This window comes from Polypterus senegalus, chromosome 12, assembly GCF_016835505.1.
Source record: "Polypterus senegalus isolate Bchr_013 chromosome 12, ASM1683550v1, whole genome shotgun sequence".
Classification (NCBI taxonomy): Eukaryota; Metazoa; Chordata; class Cladistia; order Polypteriformes; family Polypteridae; genus Polypterus; species Polypterus senegalus.
Genome location: NC_053165.1, coordinates 45655251 through 45680631, shown reverse-complemented (window position 1 = coordinate 45680631; position 25381 = coordinate 45655251). Strand labels below are relative to the sequence as shown.

General features: G+C 36.3%; 1 protein-coding gene across 9 annotated transcripts in view; it reads left to right on the top strand.

Annotated features, from left to right (window-relative positions):
* Nucleotides 1-25381, top strand: part of usp19 (ubiquitin specific peptidase 19) — a 96288-nt gene that overhangs the window by 60996 nt on the left and 9911 nt on the right. For all 9 annotated transcript variants that reach the window (XM_039771052.1, XM_039771051.1, XM_039771048.1 and 6 more), the window contains exons 19-25: nucleotides 5066-5209; nucleotides 5523-5857; nucleotides 6773-6883; nucleotides 7949-8165; nucleotides 9810-9962; nucleotides 13415-13578; nucleotides 17946-18124. In XM_039771052.1, coding sequence (XP_039626986.1) covers nucleotides 5066-5209; nucleotides 5523-5857; nucleotides 6773-6883; nucleotides 7949-8165; nucleotides 9810-9962; nucleotides 13415-13578; nucleotides 17946-18124 — 1303 coding nt within the window. The remainder of the gene's footprint in view (nucleotides 1-5065; nucleotides 5210-5522; nucleotides 5858-6772; nucleotides 6884-7948; nucleotides 8166-9809; nucleotides 9963-13414; nucleotides 13579-17945; nucleotides 18125-25381) is intronic.

Genomic DNA, 25381 nt, shown 5'->3' with positions numbered 1-25381 from the left:
CACAATACATGTGCTTTGATCGCCGACAGGTCAAGCTTGTTATAGCACAAGCAACCGGCCACCTGCGTGCTCCTGCTACCACTGAATAAGCTCACGCCTTCTGGTGTCAGCGAGCAGCACCAGGGGGGGGAAAAAAAGAAAGAGACAAATTTATGTGACATTTTGAAGAAATCATTGTATGACCTGAATAGTACCAATCAGAAAACATCATCGCACTAATGCAATATTATTTGAAAACGAACAGATCGGGTGTAAATTTGTTACTTGTAAAAGTTAGCTTTTTTCACTTTTATTTTCTCAGTCTCGTTCACGCTCTCCCTCCTCTTCTGATGTGAACCTAGCTAGCTAGCTAACTAACAGCACCAGCATAAATTCTCAAGAGACGCCGGCATCACCGCTCCAGGATGCTTGCGTTTCAGATGTTCATGCATCACAATGGTGTTGCCATGAAAAGAAAGTTCTGCTTTGAATAATCTGCATTCAAGTTTTTTTTCTTTTTTGGTGACGTGCTCCCACACTTCAGAAAGCTTCTGTCTCAATTTTTTCCATCTCCTTCCCCCTCCTCTATCCAACTCGCCATTGCCACCACGTTTATTTTCCTCTACATTCTTCTTCTCCTCAGACATTCTTCTTCATTAGTAAGACTGTGTGTACTCTTGACAAACAATAACAAACGATACTGCCCCCAGACGTTCATGCAGTGCATTGCAGTTACAAAAGCCAATGTGGTTCTTTGTGACTGGAGCCTCTATTGAAGTTTCTGTAAATGATGCGTCAACAATAGAAAATCCGCGTCGACGATTTTTTGTAGTCAATGTTGTCGATTACGTCAACTCATCGTTGCAGCCCTAGATAACCGTGGTATGTCTTTAATTTCCTAGGAACATCTGAGTGCTGGGGTGTTTTCTGAACAAAGATTTTTATTGAAGCAGTATTTAGTTGTATGAAATTAAATCAAATGTGAAAAAACGGCTGTGCAAAAATGTGGGTCCCCTTGTAATTTTGCTGATTTAAATGCATGGAACTGCTCAATACTGATTGATTGCAACACCAAATTAGTTGGATTAGCTAGTTAAGCCTTGAACTTCATAGACAGGTGTGTTCAATCATGAGAAAAGGTATTTAAGGTGGTCAATTGCAAGTTGTGCTTCCCTTTGACTCTCCTCTGAAGAGTGACAGCATGGGATCCTCAAAGCAACTGTCAAAAGATCTGAAAACAAAGATTGTTGAGTATCATGGATTAGGGAAAGGCTACAAAGAGCTATCTCAGAGGTCTAAACTGTCAGTTTCAACTGTAAGAAATGGAATCAGGAAATGGAAGGCCACAGGCACAGTTGCTGTTAAGCCTAAGCCTGGCAGGCTAAGAAAAATACAGGAGCGGCATATGCGCAGGATTATGAGAATGGTTACAGACAACCCACAGATCACCTCCAAAGACCTGCAAGAACATCTTGCTGCAGATGTTGTATCTGTACATTGTTCTACAATTCAGCGCAGTTTGCACAAAGAACATCTGTATGGCAGGGTGATGAGAAAGAAGCTCTTTCTGCACTCTAGACAAGCCAGATTCATTTGGAACAATGTACTTTGGACTGATTAGACAAAAATTGAGTTATTTGGTCAAAACAAAAAGCACTTTGCATGGTGGAAGAAGAACACAGAATTCAAGGAAAAACACCTACCTACGGTCAAATTTGGTGGAGGTTCCATCATGCTGCCTGGCTGTGCGGCTAGTTCAGGAACTGGGGCCCTTGTTAAAGTTGAGGGTCGGATGAATTCAACCCAATATCAACAAATTCTTCAGGATAATGTTCAACAAAGTTGAAGTTACGCAGGGGTTGGATATTCCAACAAGACAATGACCCAAAACACAGTTCGAAATCTACAAAGGCATTCATGCAGAGGGAGAAGTACAATGTTCTGGAATGGCCATCACAGTCCCCTGACTTGAATATCATTGAAAATCTATGGGATGATTTGAAACAGGCTGTCCATGCTCGGCAGCCATCAAAATTAACTGAACTGGAGAGATTTGGAATGAAAAATGGTCAAAAATATCTCCATCCAGACACTCATCAAATGCTATAGGCGCTGTTATATTTGCTATAGAGGCTGTTATATTTGCAAAAGGAAGGTCAACTAATTACTGATGTAATACCTCTGCCGTGGTGCCCAAATTTATACACCTGTCTTAATTTTGTTATGATGCATATTGCATATTTTCTGTTAATCCAATAAACTTAATGTCACAGTTGAAATACTACTGTTTCCATAAGGCATGTCATATATTAAAAGGATGTTGCTACTTAGAACGTTCAGCCAATGATAAACAAAAATTAAGAGGGGTTCCCAAACTTTTTCATATGACTGTGTGTATATGTGTGTATGTGTGTGTGTACACATACATACATACATACATACATACATACATACATACATACATACATACAGTGGGTACGGAAAGTATTCAGACCCCCTTCAATTTTTCACTCTGTTATATTGCAGCCATTTGCTAAAATCATTTAAATTAATTTTTTTCCTCATTAATGTACACACAGCACCCCATATTGACAGACAGGAAAAAAAAAAAAGAATTTTTGAAATTGTTGCAGATTTATTTAAAAAGAAAAACTGAAATATCACATGGTCCTAAGTATTCAGATCCTTTGCTCAGTATTTAGTAGAAGCACCCTTTTGAGCTAATACAGCCATGAGTCTTCTTGGGAAAGATGCAACAAGTTTTTCACACCTGGATTTGGGGATCCTCTGCCATTCCTCCTTGCAGATCCTCTCCAGTTCTGTCAGGTTGGATGGTAAACTTGGTGAACAGCCATTTTTAGGTCTCTCCAGAGATGCTCAATTGGGTTTAAGTCAGGGCTCTGGCTGGGCCATTCAAGAACAGTCACGGAGTTGTTGTGAAGCCACTCCTTCGTTATTTTAGCTGTGTGCTTAGGGTCATTGTCTTGTTAGATGGTATTTTATATATATTTTATATATAGTAATGATCTGGGAAAGAAATTTCCACTAGGCACTGTGTTCTAAAAATTAGAATCTAAATAGTTAAAAGAGAAAAAGAGGGGCGGGCAGAGACACAACTGCCACTAATAATAGTTAAATAGTTTAATTTGCCGTTTCATTTGCCGTCTGGGAAGGGTTATTACTATATATTATATATATATTATATATATACTATGTTATAATATTACTATATTATATATATATAATATTTATATATATATATATAAACTTACGTGTGTTTAAAGCAGTTTAATCTTTTGACTGAATGCTGGTGAATAAGCAACATTAATTTACTGAAGCTGGATCTGGTATTTTTATTGACATGGAAGGGAAGTATAGTTGTCTTGTGCTATTCTTCCCTCACTTTCCTAAATTCTGATAATGCAAGCACATGTGTATGAAGAGGGCAGTTGTGTGATGCTGGTTTCAAGAAGCTGCCCTAATAAATACTATACGTTGTGTTTTGTTATGATGTCAAAACATTCAGCCTATCAGTGTCGAATTCCCTGATTTGGATTTTTTTGGTATTTAGTACACTGTATTGATCCCTTGGTGCTGGGTATATCTTTTGTATAACATTTGATCTTGCACTAGCATTCATAAGCCTGGAACTGGAGTCATGCAGAAGTTTAGATGTTGTTGACAGGAACTGATTTCTTTTTTTTTTTTTTTTTTTTAATCAAGGTGCATTTAAATTTATTTTAAAATATAGTGAAGATGTTAGCAATGTTGCAGATTGCTTGCTGCTTTATAAATTACTATTCACATATAACTCTACAGCCTTATTTTACTTGCTTTAATTCAACATAAAACAGGTTTCAGTCCTGATAACACAACTACAAAGGTTTCTCTAGTAACCAGCATCTTATACATGATTAATTAAGGATAAGGGAGTTTATCATTAGGACACTCAGGTAATGGTTGCCGAAAAGTATAAACTGAAAGTATAAAAGTATAAATTTCCATTTAAAAACATGAAATATCTATATGAGGACAAGCTATTGAACCCTAATGTACAGAGGTCATAGCTAACATCATATGTAGCTAAGCAGTCCTTTAAACTGCTGCTTTTGAAAGACATGTTTTTATCACACATTTTGCATCTTTTACTGTACATATTTGTCTACAGCTGCACAGCACACTTGTTTCTTTTGCCTACAGCAGTTGAAACACTTTTGGCATACAAATTTTCTTACTGCTTTTAATTTTGCTTTGATCATTTTTTTAGATTTATTCTGACTAGCAGAAGACTGCTAGTATTAACAAGACCTATATTAAAAGCTTTTAAGACAATTTGTTAAAAAAAAAAAACTTTGTCGTCATCTGTAATATTGTTTTTCTCCTTATGTTATTGTATCCCTAAATTATGTCCACATTTACATATCACCCTTATTTGTTACTGAGGAATCCAGTTGGATGATTTAAAAGTGCTGCTGGTTCTACTCAAAATTGCTTTTATAAATTTAGTTGTAAAACTGTGCACCCAGTTTGGAATGTGAAAGGAGATGCTCATATTTTTATCCATTTCATAATGATAAGTACAGAAATAAAAAATAAGAATATTCTGGAAACCTAGCCGCTAATTCATTAATAATGTGTTGGAGATCCTCATTTAAATGTAGGTGGCTTTTTAAAAAACATTTTCACATTTTCTTATTACTCAATCTGTATATTATCTGAAAGTCTCTTTTTTCCATTAAGAGATTATGGAGAATCAGATTGTTTTTCATGCAATACACTGTAGGAGGAGAAAGTGAATTAGGGTTAGTGTTATTTGCTAATATCTTCCTCTTAACTACGTTTTCATCTGTAAACTAACATGTTTTGTCTTTTAAATCCTCAGTCACATGCAGTACTTACAGAAACACACCTTGGTGATTGTTGTTTATCGGATACTTGTTTTTATAGTGCTGATTATTGTTTTTTAAACTCCAATAAATAGGTGATCATGAAAAAAAAGTAAACTTGACATATTTCTTTAATTAAAATGTTTACAAAAATCGACCTTGTCCATTTTGTTTTTAAAAGGTATTTTTCACTTTTTTAGGAATTGTCAGAAGAATCATTGGCAGGATCACAAAAATCATTGTAGACCAAACACTGAAAGTATTGGATTCCCATTCCTAATCAGTGTCCCAGAATCTCGACTGACTTATTCCCGACTTGCACAACTGCTAGAAGGATACTCCAGGTATTTGGCAAAAATTAGGACATAGTATTTTTTCATGACCAGAATGTCTTTATTTTACATACATGACATTGAGGGTGCTCTGAATTAACTGTGATATTATTTACAGAAATTATTTTTTGGTGCTCTTTCCTTCCCTTTCTGATTTTTGTGCACAATCTGGTACATAGCTTATTATATGAAAGTAAGTTTGGTTTTTGTTTTGTTTTAAATGTGCTTTTAAATTTACATTGTAAAATTAAAACATTTTTAACGACATATAAAACTAAACTGAATGCTTATTCTAGTTTCATTTCCCTTTTTCTTTCCTTTGTAGATACTCTGTAAATGTGTTTCAACCCCCTTTCCAGTCTGGCAGAATGTCCCCTGAGATGAGCCAGTGTAGAATGGAGCAGCCTCGGTTACATGCAGTGGTTTCAGAAAGCCATAATAAGGAAAGCTACTTGCCAACAGATGAGATTAATGAAAGAGGAAAATTTAATTGTGTAGATTCCAATATTGATAGCATGGCAGCAGGAGATTGTAAGAAGAATGCCATTTCTGTTTCTACTCTCACTTTGGATTCGGGCTACTCTGATTCTATTTCAGAATTACAGGACCACTTGGAGCATGAAAAAGAAATTACTTGTGAGAAAACTTTAAAACCAGAAGGTAGGCCTGACAAAATTCAGTTTATTTTACTAACTGTCCAATGTAAATCAGATTTTACTTATGAGTTCAAGTCTACATCTTCCTATTGTCATATTCGTTCATTTACTAAAATAAATTATGGAGTGTTTTACGTTTCCTTAAATTTGTAAAACCTAGTGTTTTAAGGAAAAACTGGGTTTAACCCCAAATCTAGTTCTGCTTGTATAAAATGTAATATCTTTATGTACTTAAATGGAAGATTCTCAAGATATTTGCTCTTGCATCCTATGATATGCTCACTGGGTTAGCCCAGTATGAGTGTGTGAGTGTGCCTTTTGCTACACTGTTGCTCCATCCCAGAGTATTCCTACTTTTTCTCTGATGCTGCGAGCATGAGTACCAACCTTGTGCCATCATATCTTAGATTAATTGGATTCTGGAAATGAATGAATGAAGAAAGAAAAGATCTAAGTAGTATGACTACTGGTTTAAACTCCAAAAGTCTGCCTTATAATCTGAGGGTGAATTAATAATAGCACACCTTTACTGTAAATAGATACATCAGTTTATGGGATGGTACTCTTTATAAATGAGTAAAAAAAAAAAAAGCATTTAGCATTTTAAGTATATTTGCGTGTTTTGTTTTTTTGTTTAACCAGTTGTGAGCAGGGGAATGATTGTGTTATGCACATGTCCACCTGTGCCTTTTGTGAGCATAGATTTGCTTTCATTTAGATTAATATTCATTTTTCTGCACAAAAAACTCAGTAAATATGAACATAGTACTATGATAAAATGGGACGTTTTCAGTTCAATAATAATAATGCATATTGTGAAAGAACATGCATTTCTTAATGTGTTTCTAATGGCAACATTTCTGAAAATCATCTTTTTTCCTTTTTTTTTTTTAATTTTTTCTGTTTTTATTTTGGTTAGCTGTTGTCACAGGTTATCAGCAACCCACAGATATTGGTGCTAATGGTGCATCACAGTTCTACATTTGTCTAATTGATGCATCAAATAAAGAACAAAAGCTTGAGGACAAAGGTATTATTTTTCAAAAAAAAGCAATCTATTCAGTCTGCTCTATTTCTATGTTTGTCTGTGAGTATCATGACTTCAGCTTTTGTTTCCTACAAAGCCAAAAATGATCACATTTCGATTTATTTAAACGTCTTTCCTTTTTTTTCCTTTAATGAAATATGGCCAGGGATTTAAAAGAAGTGATTTTATTTCCTCAAGAATTTTTTGTTTGCTTTCAAAACATAGTTGTAGATGTCCCATGCAGCTGAGAAGTTTTAATTACCACTCATCTGTTAATCTCAGTCAAATGGTTGTGAAATCTGTGGAATTCTACAACTTGTGTATCTTTACAGGGTACTAAATTAATCTATAGTGGGACATTTAATAATGAAAATATTTATATTACTGTATTTATATTATTATTTAGTGCCAATTAGTAACTTCTTGGTATTTTTTTAACTTGGTAATTTACATTGAACAAGCAGAGTCATAATTGTTAAAGTAAATGTTGCTTTGCAAGATTTCTTTCTCTTTGTTAAAGTTATATTTTTGCCTATGGAAAGAAAATCAATAAAGACTTTTCCCAATAAGCACACAGATGATTAATATTAAATATACTGTAACGTGAATCTGACATTATCCAAATAATGTGAAAAAGGAAAGCACACACTGTGTGTTAAATCCTTTAAGGAAGGCTAAAAACCTGTAGGTATAACTGAATTTTCAATATAAGAAAAGGTGAAACTTAGTGACTGGTATCTGGAAAATCAATGGCGTAATACTGTATAATTTTTACCATTTGTATTCTAGGCCATGGTTAACATTTTCCCAGCACCCATCCAAAGATATATATCACAGTGATTTGTGCTTAGAAACCCCACCCCCATATATTCAGCATGGTCTACACAGTGTGAAATTTTGGCCTCTGGATGACAAGCCCTGTACATCTTCTCTAAATGTATTCTTTTGATCTTATCTGAACAATATTGTTTTAAAATTATCTAAAGTGTCTATGAGCTCTGCTTACGTTACTTTGTTAGTGTATTCAATCAAAAACAATATTTAACTCTTAAATCTCCTTTCTGGTAGGAGACAAAGCGTTAGACATTCCTGAAGGCTCTTCTGTTATCTTGGTGTGGAAGAACAATGAGCGTCAAAAGGAATATGTCTTGGTCAAACCAAAGGAGCTGGAGTATATAGAAGATCTAGGTTCAGCCAGTGAGAATGCCCGGGCAGGTCACTTCACTCTTGAACAATGTCTCAAGCTGTTTACAAAACCAGAGGTGCTGGCACCTGAAGAAGCTTGGTATGATCTTTGCTACTGACTTTGAAAATATTTAACAATTGATTATATTTTTGTTCAAGGCACCTCCTGCTTCAACAACTAAATATTTTCAGTGATATATACATTGCTGCCTACAGTGAGGCATGTTTGGAAGTTTTTTCCTTTGTTTCTGTATTTTCTCTCATTATTTAGTAAATTACTGGATTTATTATTCAGCACCTTGATTTATTTATTTATTTTTATTTTTTTTGAAACAGAGGCATGTCTTAAGACAGGTTATTCATTTTACGCACACATACAGTACATATAATATATATATATATATATATATATATATATATATATATATATATATATATATATATATATATATATATATATATATATATATATATATATGTGTGTGTGTATACAGATTGTTCAAATTGTCTACAGCATTTTTCATATAGTGTTACACTTTTCCTATTGGAATACCAGGCCATTGTGGAATCTGTTCCAAGGTTACTTTGGCCTTGTGTTTGGGATAATTCTTTTGCTTTCAGGTGAATTTGTCTTCAGTGCTTAAAGTTTTCATGGTTTGAACAGTGTTTTATTTGCAACTTGCTTTTCCTTGAAGATTAGAAAGTAAGATCTGCTTTGGTCTCATAACTGGGTCACTTTCTTCCCAGCAAACGCAGGATATGGTTTCCCATGCCTCATTGACTAATGGCATCTTTGTGCTTTTCCATATAGGCTAATGGTATATAAAGCTCTTGATATAGTTAACTGATGTCTTTTCTCCCATGTTTGAACTAATGAACTCTGTAGCTCCATAACAGTGATTTTTGTGACCTGACTGTGGCTTTTCATCGTAATTCTTTTTATGGGAGTCTTGTGCAGTGTTTTTTTCAAGCACAGTCTTTTCTTGGCAGAGTCTACTTGGTTTGATTTAACTTCCACTGTCTGATTATGAAACCAACAGTGCTCACTAGGACATCCTATTACTTAAATTTTTTTTGTTTTGTAACTTTTCCTAATGTATATGTATAAATTATTTGATCTCTTGAAGACCTTGTAATACTTATTAGTCTTAATTATCCCAGCTGATATGACTCCTTAACTGTAGGGTGCTTATGCAAGTTATTTGAATGATTCACTGGCCGAGGCCATTTAAAATACAGTTGTGTACTTGTTTGGCAGTTTAATTTTTTTCCACCCGTTTAAATTGAGATTGCACAATAAGGTCACTAATTACTAACACAAACAACACAAGTATTTTCTTTTTTTTTTCTCCTAACAAAAATCTGTCACAAAAAATCTGATTTTGAATTTCAGTGGTTTGAAATAAAAATAAATTAAACTCTGGCAACAAAAGTTTAACGTTGGGTTTATTATTCAGTAAAATGAGAGAATTGATCAGAGGACTGAATACCTTTGCAAGGCTCTGTATGCATTCTATATCCCCAGTCCCCAAAACCCCAAAAACGGGCATACTAATTTTGGACTGCCTAGCTGAAATGTTTCTACTTTTCACAGCTATTTGCACATTATGCAGTTCTCAGTAGTGTTCCTTTCATGTTAGTTGGTAGTCTACATGTTTTCAAAGTTGCAGTTCTTTATTGTGTTGTCTATTTGATTTTTTTATTTAAACTCTCTCTTTTTTTTTTTTTTTTTTTTTTTTTGCAGGTATTGTCCCAAGTGTAAACAGCACAGAGAAGCATCAAAACAGCTGATGTTATGGAGACTCCCCAATGTCTTAATAATCCAACTTAAGCGTTTCTCCTTCCGCAATTTCATTTGGCGAGACAAAATTAATGATATGGTTGATTTTCCAGTCAGGTAAGCATCCTATCTGGACATGATTAAAAAGCTGAAATTAGAGTTTTTGTAAAATACAAATGAAGGAAAAAAATGTAAAATTAAATGTGTGTGGAACATTGGACGGAAGAAAGTAAAGTTTTAACACATACTAGTTTTGAAAATACAATGGAGCCTTAAAATCATACAGCCTTCATAAAGCTGTTAGATATCCTTAATATTTATAGTATGCTGTTAATTTAAAGAAGTTACTATTTAATAAATGAAAGTCATTTTTCAATTTACATATATACTATTTAAATTAAGACATATTTTTACTGCTATGCCATCATAAATACTACAAAGTTGGCAAGCCTCAAACTGTGGAACAGTTAGGTTGGAAGGTCTGGGTGTAACTATCTATTTGATGGTATGTATATATGTATGTGTGTATGTATGCGTATATATGTTGTGAACGGGACCTGGGCTCAGACAAATAGACATGTTGTAATTCCACCACCACACATTTATTTATAATATTTACAAAGTTAATTAGTGCACGCAAACCACCACATGTCCCCCAAAGTCCAGACCTCTCACACAATGCCTTTCTTCGGGCCACCTCCAATCTCGCTTCTCCTGCTTCGTCCTACTTCCACCCGACTCCAGCCTCGAACGAAGGGAGGCGGCCCCTTTTATCCACACCCGGATGTGCTCCATGTGCTTCCCGGCAATCTCCCGCCGACATGCCCCAGTGTGGCGGAAGTGCTGGCTGTACTCCCGGAATTACTCCGGGTGTCCCTGCTTCTCTCTCCCCACAAATCCCCCAGCACTTCCTGGTGTGGCGAAGTGCTAAGGTCCAGGGTTCCCAAGGTATCCGGGCGCCCCCTGGTGGTGACCACAGGCCCCTATAGGGTTGGAAGTATTGGAAGGGGTCAGAAAGTATTCAGACCCCTTCAATTTTTTACTCTTTGTTATATTGCAGCCATTTGCAAAAATCATTTAAATTATTTTTTTTCTCATTAATGTACACACAGTGCCCCATATTGACAGACAAAAAGAATTTTTGAAGTTTTTGCAGATTTATTAAAAAAGAAAAACTGAAATATCACATGGTCCCAAGTATTCAGACCCTTTGCTCAGTATTTAGTAGAAGCACCCTTTTGAGCTAATACAGCTATGAGTCGTCTTGGGAAAGATGCAACACATTTTTCACATCTGGATTTGGGGATCCTCTGCCATTCCTCCTTGCAGATCCTCTCCAGTTCTGTCAGGTTGGATGGTAAACGTTGGTGGACAGCCATTTTTAGGTCTCTTTAGAGATGCTTATTTGGGTTTAAGTCAGGGCTCTGGCTGGGCCATTCAAGACCAGTCAGAGTTGTGATGCCACTCCTTCGTTATTTTAGCTGTGTGCTTAGGGTCATTGTCTTGTTGGAAGGTAAACCTTCGGCCCAGTCTGAGGTCCTTAGCACTCTGGAGAAGGTTTTTGTCCAGGATATCCCTGTACTTGGCCTCATTCATCTTTCCCTCGATTGCAACCAGTTGTCCTGTCCCTGCAGCTGAAAAACACCCCCACAGCATGATGCTGCCACCGCCATGCTTCATTGTGGGGACGGTATTGGACAAGTGATGAGCAGTGCCTGGTTGTCTCCACACATACCGCTTAGAATTAAGGCCAAAAAGTTCTATCTTGGTCTCATCAGACCAGAGAATCTTATTTCTCACCATCTCAGAGTCCTTCAGGTGTCCTTTAATAAACTCCATGCGGGCTGTCATGTGTCTTGCACTGAGGAGAGGCTTCCGACAGGCCACTCTGCCATAAAGCCCTGACCGGTGGAGGGCTGCAGTGATGGTTGACTTTCTACAACTTTCTCCCATCTCCTGACTGCATCTCTGGAGCTCAGCCAAAGTGATCTTTGGGTTCTTCTTTACCTCTCTCACCAAGGCTCTTCTCCCCCAGTAGCTCAGCTTGGCCGGACGGCCATCTCTAGGAAGGGTTCTGGTCGTCCAAAAACGTCTTCCATTTAAGGATTATGGAGGCCACTGTGCTCTTGGGAACCTTAAGTGCAGCAGAAATTTTTTGTAACCTTGGCCAGATCTGTGCCTTGCCACAATTCTGTCTCTGAGCTCTTCAGGCAGTTCCTTTGACCTCATGATTCTCATTTGCTCTGACATGCATTGTGAGCTGTAAGGTCTTATATAGACAGGTGTGTGGCTTTCCTAATCAAGTCCAATCAGTATAATCAAACACAGCTGGACTCAAATGAAGGTGATCTCAAGGATGATCAGAAGAAATGGAAAGCACCGAGTTAAATATGAGTGTCACAGCAAAGGGTCTGAATACTTAGGACCATGTGATATTTCAGTTTTTCTTTTTTAATAAATCTGCAACAATTTCAAAAAAATTTTTTTTGTCTGTCAATATGGGGTGCTGTGTATAAATTAATGAGGAAAAAAAGTAATTAAAATGATTTTAGCAAATGGCTGCAGTTTAACAGAGTGAAAAATTGAAGGGGGTCCGTACCCACTGTATATATGTGTGTGTGTGTGTATATATATATATATATATATATATATATATATATATATATATATATATATATACTCAGCAAAAAAGAAACGTTCCTTTTTCCAGGACTGTGTATTTCAACAATAATGTTTTAAAAATCCAAATAACTTTACAGATCTTCATTGTAAAGGGTTTAAACAATGTTTTCCATGCATGTTCAATTAACCATAATCAATTAATTAACATGCACCTGTGGAATGGTCGTTAAGACCTTAACAGCTTACAGAAAGTAGGCATTTAAGGTCACAGTTCTAAAAATGCAGGACACCAAAGAGACTTGTCTATCGACTGTGAAAAACACCCAAAGAAAGATGCCCAGGGTCCCTGCTCATCTGCGTGAACGTGCATTAGGCATGCTGCAGGGAGGCATGAGGACTGCTGATGTGGCTAGGGCAATAAATTGCCATGTCCGCACTGTGAGACGCCTAAGACAGCGCTACAGGGAGACAGGAAGGACAGCTGATCATCCTCGCAGTGGAAGTGCCGGATCTCAATCCCATTGAGCACGTCTGGGACCTGTTGGATCGCAGGGTGAGGGCTAGGGCCATTCCCCCCAGAAATGTCCAGGAACTTGCAGGTGCCTTGGTGGAAGAGTGGGGTAACATCTCACAGCAAGAACTGACAAATCTGGTCCAGTCCATGAGGAGGAGATGCACTGCAGTACTTCAAGCAGCTGGTGGCCACACCAGATACTGACTGGTACTTTTGATTTTGAGCCTCCCTTCATTCAGGGACGCATTGTGAAACATTTTTAGTTTGTCTTATGGTGTTGACTCTTTTAGTGTTCATACAAATATTTACACATTAAGTTTACTGAAAGTGAAAACAGTTGAAAGTCAGAGGACGTTTCTTTGTATTGTAATAGTAGAGAGAATTCTTTGCCAATTTTAGTTTTTAATGTTCACATTTATTTTATTTTTTTTAGAAATCTGGATCTAAGTAAATTCTGCATTGGCCAGAAAGATGACTCTCAGCCTCCCATTTATGATTTATATGCAGTGATCAATCATTATGGTGGTATGATTGGGGGACATTATACTGCATATGCTCGCCTTCCCAGTGACAAAAACAGTCAGCGTAGTGATGTTGGTAAGTACAAAGAAATCAACTGCAAGAGTAGAATGTCTCTTTCTTAATCAAATTAGTATTACACAAGGATTGTAGAGAAATTGTAAAAATTACAAATTAATTGCCAAGTACTCTTCTACAAAAGTCTTATGCAACCCAATAATTTTTTAAAGCTAGTTATCTGGGCCATATGTGTTTGGTTGCTTGTAAAATCACTTCATAGTATAAAAGTAGATACAAAGTAAAGTAAATACAAATAATGATAGATACAAAATAAAGTAAAAAAAAATGTCTTGTGTTTTCTATAAATATGTTGCCAAGTCTATCCATAATTCCCATCAGCCATTTCATGCATGATTCAAATTATTTAGGTAGTGGTGAGCTAGTGGTGCAGCTTAACAAATTAACATGGTTGTACCAGATTGTATTGGGGTTATTTTTTATTAGGTGAAAATGGAATATAAATAAAAACTGTCATCCCAATTTCAGTTGAATTAAAACAGTTTTAAACAATTCTACTTTGTTTTTATTGGTGACTTATCTTAATTAGTTTTTTTTTTTATTTTTTTATTTTGAGACACTTCTTTCAAGTTGTTTTTTGTTTTAGCATAACAAGGGCCATTCAAAAAGATCTGGTTCTATAGCAGAAGGATTGTTAAATGATGCAGTCATAGTAGTAAAAAGACACAGGGTGCTTCTCTTCACACGAGTCATAGCCATGTAGACTTTCATCTTGAACAAATCTGTAAAATGTGTTTCAGTCTCCTGTTAGCTTTCCATACCCGACTTTCCATTTACAGTGTGACTGCTGCAGTCTCAGAGCAAAACTATATAGTCAGTTTCAAATTAAGCAGGTCATTCTTTCATGTCACAACTGTGTGAGTGCCTCTATTTCCCACACTGTAGTCTCTCAGCAGAACTGTAAAACGTCAATGAGGCATACCCCTTTGGAGTATAAGAATTTAGAGTGTATACTGTAGTCTCTCGGCAGAACTATAAAGTCAAACAGTCATACAGTCCTGATCAAAAGTTTAAGACCACTTGAAAACTGGGAAAAAAATCATTTTTTGCATGGTTGGATCTTAACAAGCTTCCAATTAGAGCTTCAACATGCAACAAGAAGAAATGGGAGTGAGACAAAACATTTTTTGAGCATGTAATTTAATGAAAACGACGATTAAACTGAAACAGGCTGTTTTATAGCTGATCAAAAGTTTAGGACCACACCTCCAAAAAACCCTGTAAATTCCAAACATGAATCAGTACTGAGTAACTCCAACGTTATTGTTGATCACTTCAAAAATTTGTTGCGGCATGCTTGATGCAAGCGTTTCCATGAGGTGAGTGGGAACATTTCTCCAAGTGGTGAAGACAGCCGCACGAAGGGCATCTACTGTCTGGAACTGTTGTCCATTTTTTGTAAACTTCCCTTGCCATCCATCCCCAAAGGTTCTCAATTGGATTTAGATCAGGGGACCAAGCAGGATGGGCCAAAAGAGTGATGCTATTCTCCTGGAAGAAGTTTCTTGTCCTGCAGGCATTGTGTACTGTAGCGTTGTCCTGTTGAAAAACCCAGACGAGGGCCCTCAGTCATGAGGAATGCTCTCTGCAACATCTGGACATAGCCAGCGGCCGTTTGACGCCCCTGCACTTCCTGAAGCTCCATTGTTCCACTGAAGGAAAAAGCACCCCAACCATTATGGCGCCCTCTCCACTGTGGCGCGTAGAAAACATCTTAGGTGGGATCTGCTTGTCATGCCAATAACGTTGGAAACCATCGGGACAATACAATACAGTTTATTTTTGTATAGCCCAAAATCACACAGGAAGTGCCGCAATGGGCTTTAACAGGCCCTGCCTTTTGACAGCCCCCCAGCCTTGACTCTCTGAGAAGACAAGGAAAAACTCCCAATAAAAACCTTGTAGGGAAAAATGGAAGAAACCTCGGGAAAGGCAGTTCAAAGAGAGACCCCTTTCCAGGTAGGTTGGGCGTGCAGTGGGTGTCAAAAGTAGGGGGTCAATACAATACAATATACAGAATAGAACAATTCCTTAAGACAGCATAATAATAAAATAAAGGTTAAATTTTTTTCTCATCAGAGAATAAAACTTTCTTCCACCTTTGAATGTCCCATGTTTGGTGCTCTCTTGTAAAGTCCAAACGAGCAGTTCTGTGGCGTTCAAGGAGACAAGGTTTTTGAAGACGTTTTTTGTTTTTGAAGCCCTTCAGTCTCAGATGCCGTCTGATGGTTATGGGGCTGCAGTCAGCACCAGTAACGGCCTTAATTTGGGTCGAGGATTGTCCAGTGTCTTGACGGACAGCCAATTGGATTCTCCGGCTCAGTGCTGGTAAAAAATTTTTTGGGTCTTCCACTTGACTTTTTTGTTCCGTAACCCTCAGGATCATTTAAGAAATTCCAAATGACTGTTTTACTGCGTCTCAGCAATGGCGCGCTGTGAGAGACCCTGCTTATGCAGTTCAACAACCCGACCATGTTCAAAAAGGGAGAGTTTTTTTGCCTTTGCCATCAGAATGTGTGACTACCTGACAGAAAATGACAATGAATCCACATCTTTGCACAGATTTGGCCTTTTAAAGGCATGTGGTCCTAAAATTTTGATCAGCTGTAAAACAGCCTGTTTCAATTTAATTGTTATTTTCAATTAATTGAATGCTCAAAAAATGTTTTGTCTCACTTCCATTTCTTCTTGTTGCATGTTGAAGATCTGCTTGGAACCTTGTTAAGATCCAACCATGCAAAATATGATTTTTTGCCATTTTTCAAGTGGTCTTAAACTTTTGATCGGGACTGTACCACTTGGGAGTATAAGAATATAGAGTGTAAGAGTGCATATAACAAGCAGACATAAATTTTCTTAATACATAACATTTTCTTTAATTTCCTTCTTTTCCACTGGTTCTAATTTATACTGTATGGCACCTGGTTAGATTGTGGGGCTTGTAAGTATCACAGAGTGTTTCCCACTCTGAGCCCAACTCAGAGACCAGGCTCCATAGTTGAATGCCAGAACATTTTGCTGGACAAGGCTTGTTTAGTTTTAGTGAGAATCGTCACTGCTCTTTTTTTTTTTTTTTTTTTTTTTTTTTGTTTGTCTTGTTCCCAATCAAAAAAGCACAAAAAAGTTACTTTGAATCAATGTATTTATTATGGTAGTTCATACCACTTCTAGTCTGATTTAAAATAGTTTCTACCTTTCCTGTGTTTTTTGCCTTCTATGAAGAAATAAATGATTTACTTAAATCAAGCTGCCAGTCGTGAACTGGGCCCTCTGTCGCACAGCATTATGGTTTTTTATAAGGGAAACAAAATTACAAAAAAATCCCTTGGATATTGATTCGATAGGAACGGCCTACTCGGAATCACTGTCCGAATCGTAATTATGTGGTGGTGTAGGAGCATTTCTGCTTCTGTCCGTTCACAGTCCGTCTCATTTTCACAACGCTGTTGTTTCCTCTCACAATCTCTTCTCAACCTTTCTCCAATCTCGCAGGTTGCTTTGTGGCAATCCAAAGAGTAAGGCAATATACACTGAGCAATGGTTATAAAAGGGGGACACATAGGTATCCAGGCTCTTCAAAGCATAAATAGGGATCACTTCACTGACATGTGAGCAAGCCACGGTACAACTGTGAGACGCGCAGCACTCGCCGGCTACAACGTAACAATAATAATTTCCGGACGTGCTGTTACGTTGTCATTCATTTTACCCACTGTCTTCCTTTCATTCATATGTTACGTAGGCACGTACCTTTTATCTTCGGCAATCTCATTCTCTAACCAGGCCTCAGGAGCTAACCAGCGTAACACTGTCCACCACCCCTTTCGTTATTTCGCCACATTGTTGACAACCGTGAGTAACAACAACGTACTAAACTGGAAGGTGGTCTACGCATGCGTGGAATTCGTGAACAAACAAAGATCAAGATCTAAATGAAGATCTTTTTAGTTAATTTAAAGCACAACAATTTGTTTAGTTTGAATGTCTGTGTTTTGAGGTGTGACTGGAGTACTACAGTCTTCAGTAGTATAAGCCTGGAGGAGATTCTTAATGCAATGCCTATGTTTTAGCTGTCTCTCTACTGCCATCTAGTGGTGGTTCTTCTAACTCATTTGCGGACAAACAAAGATCAAGATCCAAATGAAGATTATATATAGAGAACCTTTCCTTATATGTAATTTTTTTTTGAAGTTTGTTAATTCAGAACAATGATATACTCACAGCAGTTCAGGTATTCTTGGTAATGTTTTTATAATACATTTATTATTTGAAATCTGCAAGCCAGAAGGATCAGCTGTTGCAAGTTTAAAAATTAAAATAATGTAAAATTCTTTAATTATTAACCATACTTCACCTCATTTGTATAGGATGGCGTCTCTTCGATGACAGCACTGTCACTACAGTGGAGGAAAGCCAGGTAGTGACACGTTATGCTTACGTGCTTTTTTACCGACGACGTAACTCTCCTGTGGAGAGACCTATTCGGCGACACAGCCCTCATGGCACTGAATCACCATCAATGGCAGCTGGAGCTGCAGCTAGTCAGGTGAGATTACCTTTTAAACTTTTTTTTTAAAACAAAAATAGTTTTACTGTGTTTGTCACTGATAATACTTTCATTTAAATATGTTTCTAATAGTGGCATTTATATACTGCATACAGTAAACTGATTTACATTATTTGTGATTGCAGTATGTAGCATCAGTAAAACTAATGTTTTGCTAAAATGTTGTCTTAAAAGTAGTTTTGTTTCAAACAGGAGAAAGAACTTGTATTACAGAAAGTGTGCACCATGTAGGAAACTTTATCAGTTATATGATTAAGATTAGCTTGTTGTGCTTCTTTATCTATTGTCAAGTTTCATTTCTTAATAGATAAATGATGCATTTCTTATCATTTCATTCTACTTATTTATGAACCTGATTTGTTTATTTTTATTTTAAATTTTCCATGGATCATGGGTATAAATGTTTTTTTATTCAGTCATTGCTCACTTCCAAAAATGTCCTTTCTTTGTTTGAGCTATGGTTCTTTCCTGTATTTAAATGTTGTGCTCGCCATGCCAAGTTGTCATGAACTTGAGTGTTCTTATTTTGGTCTTAGCTTTCCTGCTTCTGGTGGTGTGCATTCCTCACTCGTGACCAAAAGTCCTTAATCAGTCTAAAGAAAAGGTAGCTAAAATTAATTGGATTAATTAATCCAGTTAATTAATTGAATGAAAGCATCTTAAAATGAATTAAATCCTGAAGTCTGGCACATTGCACTTTGTCATGAGTGAATTAAATAAATGCTTACCTTGCCCTACAGAAAGTAATGCTGTAGCATTCTTGTTGTTGTGAAAAGATACTTTGCTCATTTGAGACTCCTCTCAAAGATTTGTCTTGAGTGTTTGAAGGTTCAGTAAATTATTATTACTTTATTGTTAACTATTGTGCCAAGGCCAATTAGGAGACAAAAAATATGAATTGACAGTAGTGGCAAAAACCGTAGCAGCTTCGGGAAACAAAAGGATCCATGGGACAAAGTGGCCAGTGAATGCGAGTACTGTCATTATTAAAAAGTAGATTTTTGAAATTTAATTGGTCCTAAGAGCAACAAGTAGGGGCATACTTCCTATGCAGCAGGGTATGGAGGTGTTAAGTTAGACAGACCTTTATTATCCCAGAGTGATATTTGCTTGTAGCATGAAGGTACAAAATTGAGAACGTTGCTACACTTAAAAAAGAAATAAATACAAGAGCCAACAAACAAGAACCTTTGTTATAAGAAGTATATACACTTGTAACATTTCTATAAAATGAATGATTAACACTAATAATACACAAAAATATTTGAGAATGATATCCTTGATCTTAGAAAGGTATAGTTATGAAAAGGAACAATCATACCATTGAACAGACTCCTCTGCAGCAGGTGTATGAGTGTCCTTATATTTTTAGGTACTCACAGTGATAAATGTATGGATATGCTTTTTCCTATGTTAATGTCTGCCATCATTTATATGCAAAACAAACCAGATGAGGAGATGGACAGCAGCCTTGTGTGTGTTTTTGATTTTTCCATTGGCTCACACATCAGATTCAGAAGTGTTGGGGGGTGTGGTGAAAAAACACTTTGCGCTGTATGTACACTGGTAAGGGTCCAGATAAGTAGCAGCTCTCTTTTAATCAACTTCTGAAATTATTTAATTATATATCAATTTAATGCCACCGGTCTGTAGTGATTTAAGGAAGTTGGAGATGCACATCTGACTATTGGAGTAATGTTTACCTTTTTAGGGTTTTGGCACATTTTGTAATTGCAGAGAAAGAGTGGAGTGTGAAAGAGTGGAGTGTTGGGCAGGGCTGCTTTGCACAGAATCAACCAGGATGACTGCTAGCTCCAGTCCTGAGTCTAATCTTTTTCTGAATAATTTGTAAAGCAGAATTCTTTATCAAAAACTTAACGTAGAATTTAATGAATTTTTGAGCCAGTTTAATAGACTTTTAACCCCCTGTCAATTCCAAAAGATTTGTTTTATTATGAAAACTTTCATCTTCATATTGTATCACAATGAACCTGGTTTGTCGATATGCAGTTTATTCTCATGCTTGATTCCATGATGCACTTCATTTCTTTCTGTTAAGTTATAGTTCCTTGTTGAAATGCCCTATTTCTCGAGTTTACAGTTGAAATCTTTGGTAATCCATAATTTACTATTAGGAAACCACAATTTACTGTCCAGACCTAGTTTGATAGATTTAACTGGAATTATAGTGTCCTTGCAGTTAATTCATCAATATCTGTTCAGGATTCGTAAACCACAGCTCACTCCATACATTCATAAATAACCATCTAAATACCCACCAGAGTTCTTGCTACAGACTTTGATTTGTTTAATTGCTGGCTTTTTTCTATGAAGACCTATTTTGTATCTGGGAATTAGATGGACTTAACTTTTGATCTGATTAACGTAGTGGGAGTTTGGCTGTAGATTCATAAATGCATAAAATGTCGGTGTCACATTTATCAAGTCTGTTTAACAAACTAATAAAAATTACCTGGCATTTGCTATAGTGAATACTGGTTAAAATAGTCCAACAATTGGATTTGGAGATCCAGACAGTGATTGAAGTCTCTGTATCAACAGGAAAATGGTGTGTGCTGCCCACCCACTAGCACACTCCTGTGAATACAGATGATCCTAAGGATGATTTATGGAAACAGTTGGTAATTAATTTGAGCATTACAAAACAGACAGAAGTTCCACCTTTTCATTAATCATTTAGACCATTATCAATTTATAATAAAGGCAAACAGCCCCACCATATACTTACTAGAGATAGAAATCAATCACAACAAATAGGTGCAGCTAATCCAATTATCATTACATTTTCATCAGAATTGTCTTCAGTTAATCACATTTCTGTAAATGCTTAATGCATGCATCTGTGAAATTGGTCTGAAAGTTTGGTTTACTCTCTACAGACACAAAATTTCTCATGATAAAGACCTTAGACGTTTTTCAGTCTTTCTCGAGTACCACCTTTTTTCACATTTTACATTCTTTTCTGGTTACACAAATATAAGTACCAGTTACTAAACTAAAAATAGTTGTCAGATACACTGAAGACTTAGGTGACTAATATGTACTTTCTGTTGTGTGATCCGTGAAGGCTCACAAGGAGACATAGCATGAAGACCCCCAGGACAGAGGTTTACTCCCAGAAAATGAGGATAGAATACACTCCACTTAAGGGAATGAGAGTTTTAACAAAACACAGACGGAGACTATCACACTTCCAATCATTACAAGCACAATGCCATTCTTTCAGAATTGGTTATGATGCTACCAGTAGGAGTCAGTTTTGAACTTGCTGGTGCTAATTCAGCAAGTCATTCCTGCGGGTTATTGGTTTCTTAATGAAGTACTCACAGATCCATCTGAGTTCCCTGTTTCATGGTTTAAAATTTAGTTCAATATTGGAATGAAGTCTGGAAAAGATCAAAATAACTTGTAAAAGAACTAATTCATATCTGGAACCTGAATTAGAGTTGTGCCCCAAAGGTCATTGTCATCAGAATTGTAAATATTCTTTCAAGTGCAGTTTAAGGCCATGTCAACAGTTTTCCTAAAATGTTCTTCACTGAAACCATTTTGGTAAGGATCATAAGCCCTAATGATAAACTAATGACATGCAAAAATTTTCAAGATTAAGAGTGTGTTTACAGTGAATCAAAAAATATCTTCCACCATTTGTGATGAAATTTCATCACTCACAAAAAAACACATTCTAGCTACCAAAACAAAGAAGCACATTATAAAAATAAGGTTTGACATGCTTCCACACAAAACAAGTGTGACAATCAGGATAGCCGTCCATTGTATTACACCCGGTAAAGCTAGTGGCACCAGTATTCAAAATTACTGTCTCTATAGGTATATCTAATTGCACAAAGATGCGTTGTGAACTTAAAGAAACTATGCAAGGAAATTGTAAGAGTACAAATGCTTTATAAAACAGATTTTTCATGGAGTACCCTTAACTTACCTGTGAAACACAACAACTTGATCCTTTTTCCAGGTTATTTGTGAAATGTTATGGGTTAAAAATGAGCAAAGACCAACTGATATTTAACTACTTTTACTTTAGAGAGAGAAAATCGTGGATTGTCTGTTCCATTTTTGCTTTGGTAAAACGGATGGTGAAAATTTTAATTTTCGGCAAAATATTTTATTCAAGAAAATATTACTCGGAGAACCTGAAGATGGTTCAACATTCACTTAATTAAATTTCATTTGGTGAAACATTCAATTATATCTGTTATTTTTGATGTACCTTGGATTCCTCTGTCTGCATTAGTTTTAAGTGTTGTAACTGTGTTATCAGTTCACATGACTAACATGCTCTTAACCCATTTAATTTTAAGAATGAACTACTGTGCCCTCTCACTGATAAATGTCTTCAGCCAGAGGTGTTTGGCGGAAACTGTAGGTTTGTGTTAGTTAAATAGATTGTTTTGGTTATAGCTCTTATAGATACTATGTGTAAACCCAGGGTCGTAGCAAGATGGCTTTCATTATAGAATATGAGTGCCTAGTTTTTCACAGATTACCTTTTTATCTGCAGTTTATCCAAATAACTGCATTGTTGCCCTATTTTGGCACCACATATTATTTTACATTGAATGATTTAGTCTAAAATATTAAATAATTTGAGTATATTAATCCTGCATTTGAGACTCTGGCTAATAGTAGTTTCAGGTATCAGTGATTTCATGTGTTTAAGAAAATAATTTGCAGGTACTCCAAAAGATATTTATTAATATGTTTATTTAAGGGCACTATTGGCTCCAGACTTGTGTAACTTTAGATTGTTTCATGGACAGAGTAATTTACAAGACATTTTAGAGTTAAGAGAGTCATGAGTACAGGGGGTATAGTATGATGCAAGTAGCAACTAACTGAAGCCATGCAAAATTGTTGTTTATTGGTCATGCAAAAAGACAATTTTCTTTGGGGATTAAGAAAGTATTCCCAAAAAAAAAAAACACACATTTGTCAAATTACAGTAGACCCGCTTGGCCAAATCTATATACCTAGATATATTACTGTTGCATTATATTAGAATTGCTACTTTTCTATATTTAACCACACCCCTTCATTGAAGCTGTCACAGTACGGATTATAGTGAAAACTATCCATCTGTCATTGTATGGTTAGTTGGGTAGTGCTAAACCTTTCTTACACTGGTGTAGTAAACCTTTGAAATTTCTGTCCTTGTTTTTCAGTACTAGTAAATTCTAGAACTGCACAACACACTCTCTTGCTTCCTGAATATAGGATTTGGTGCACTGTTCAGAAATTGTAAGGCGAAGTCCAGCTGATAGAAAATTCACATTTTTTGTCTATAAAGTATTTTTTCCTACCTTTGATCACCCTTTCGTCGAGATCCCTTATTGTTGCACCACTGATTTGGTGGAACAAGAAAATGCAGGAAGCAAGGACTAGTCCATATAAAGAGGATGCAGTAAATGATCACTAGGGGAAAAAATAGAGATTGATGCTAATGTCCCAGATCATCTTTTACCTAGGGGAATATTTTTGTTTTCTAGGTATTCTAGTTTCATTCTACCATTGGAAGTGGAGTGTGGCTTGTGTGGTTATGTAAATGGCTTTTAATGCATTTAAATAATGTATTTTTATTTTGTGAGTTGAAAAAGTAGACTGATGTTTATTTCAGAGAATGTTTCACACTTAAAAACAGTCTGGGTTATTCATGCTGGCTCTGGTAAGTATCATGAGTAAATTAAGCCAGAATGGATAAACCTCCTCTATAAATACTTTTTCTCCTCTTTAAAATATCTTTCAAATTTAACTACATCATGGGCGTCTTTATAATTATTTCAAAACCTGTGGTAACTAGTTCTCTTGTTTTTCTTGTTGCTCCCAATATAGGCACAGTCCTAGGTCAAATGAGCACCTTTGCCATAGATTTTACAGATATATCATACAGACTTGAATATTCATTCTTTCAAATTGTGACAGGCAAAGATTTAGATATTTTTTCCCCTTTGCTTCACAGTCAATCTTAAGTGCCAGAAAAAATTAGAATCTTGATTCGAATTTGTTAGGTATTAATAAATGTCCATTAACAGAAAAAATTTGAATCTTGATTCGAATTTGTTAGGTATTAATAAATGTCCATTAAACACATACATTTATCTCACTCCTTCTCATATAATTTAGTGACAATGTGAAGAATGCAAACAGTCTCTGGAATTACGATACATTATTGAGAAGTGAATTGATGATTTATTTCTAGAGATTAACTAAAAAGTATAATAAGCCTAAATTTAAACAGTACAGTAATCCCTCCTCGATCGCAGGGGTTGCGTTCCAGACCCCCCACCCCCCGCGATAGGTGAAAATCCACGAACTAGAAACCATATGTTTGTATGGTTATTTTTATATATTTTAAGCCCTTGTAAACTCTCCCACACTGTTTATAAATATTCCCTGCAGAGTTATACAGCATAATCGCTTTGTATTCTCTTAGATATTAAGTAAGGTTCATTGAAATTATGTATATAAACACACTGTTTATATACAGTAAAACCTAAATATTATTTTAAAGATATTGAGTGTCTCCATTATCACATATGTTACAGCCATTACGATAGACAGGCCACCAGCAGTAAATACGTACAATGCAAGAAAAATAGTATACAGTAAATGTGTGTACAGTGACACTAAACGTACGTACATGTACTAAGTACTGTAAGTAGAAAATTAATTATGGTTACTCACCAACAATGACACGATGACTTGTTCGATAACAATGAGTTTAATTTTACTGCACAACAAAGGAGAGCGTTACAGCTCTTCCAAACGAGCCACTTTAGGCGATTGTGTAGCACTGCCGTTGTTCTTCTTCTGGCAGTCTTCAATCCAAATCCCTAAAGCAGATTCCATCCAGACTACTGCCTTATTACATCCACTTAAAACTCATTTTGCAACCTGGTTAAAAGGACACTGTGGCCGTAGATCTTATATTCCTTTCCTACTTTTTAATAAAAAGAATTGTAGCCTTCAACAAATCCAAAACATTTACCTTTTCGGCAATCGTTAACATCTTCCGTTTGCGCTTGGGCACGGCCCCTGAAGCAGTAGCAGATCGTTTTGGAGCCATAATGAAGGGCTTGACTATGCACAAAGATAAACACAAAAGAGCACAACTCTTTACACAGCGAAACACATTGATGCTGAATGTGCGAGACGAGACTTCCTGGTTAACACTGCATTCAGCAGGCAGGAACTTAA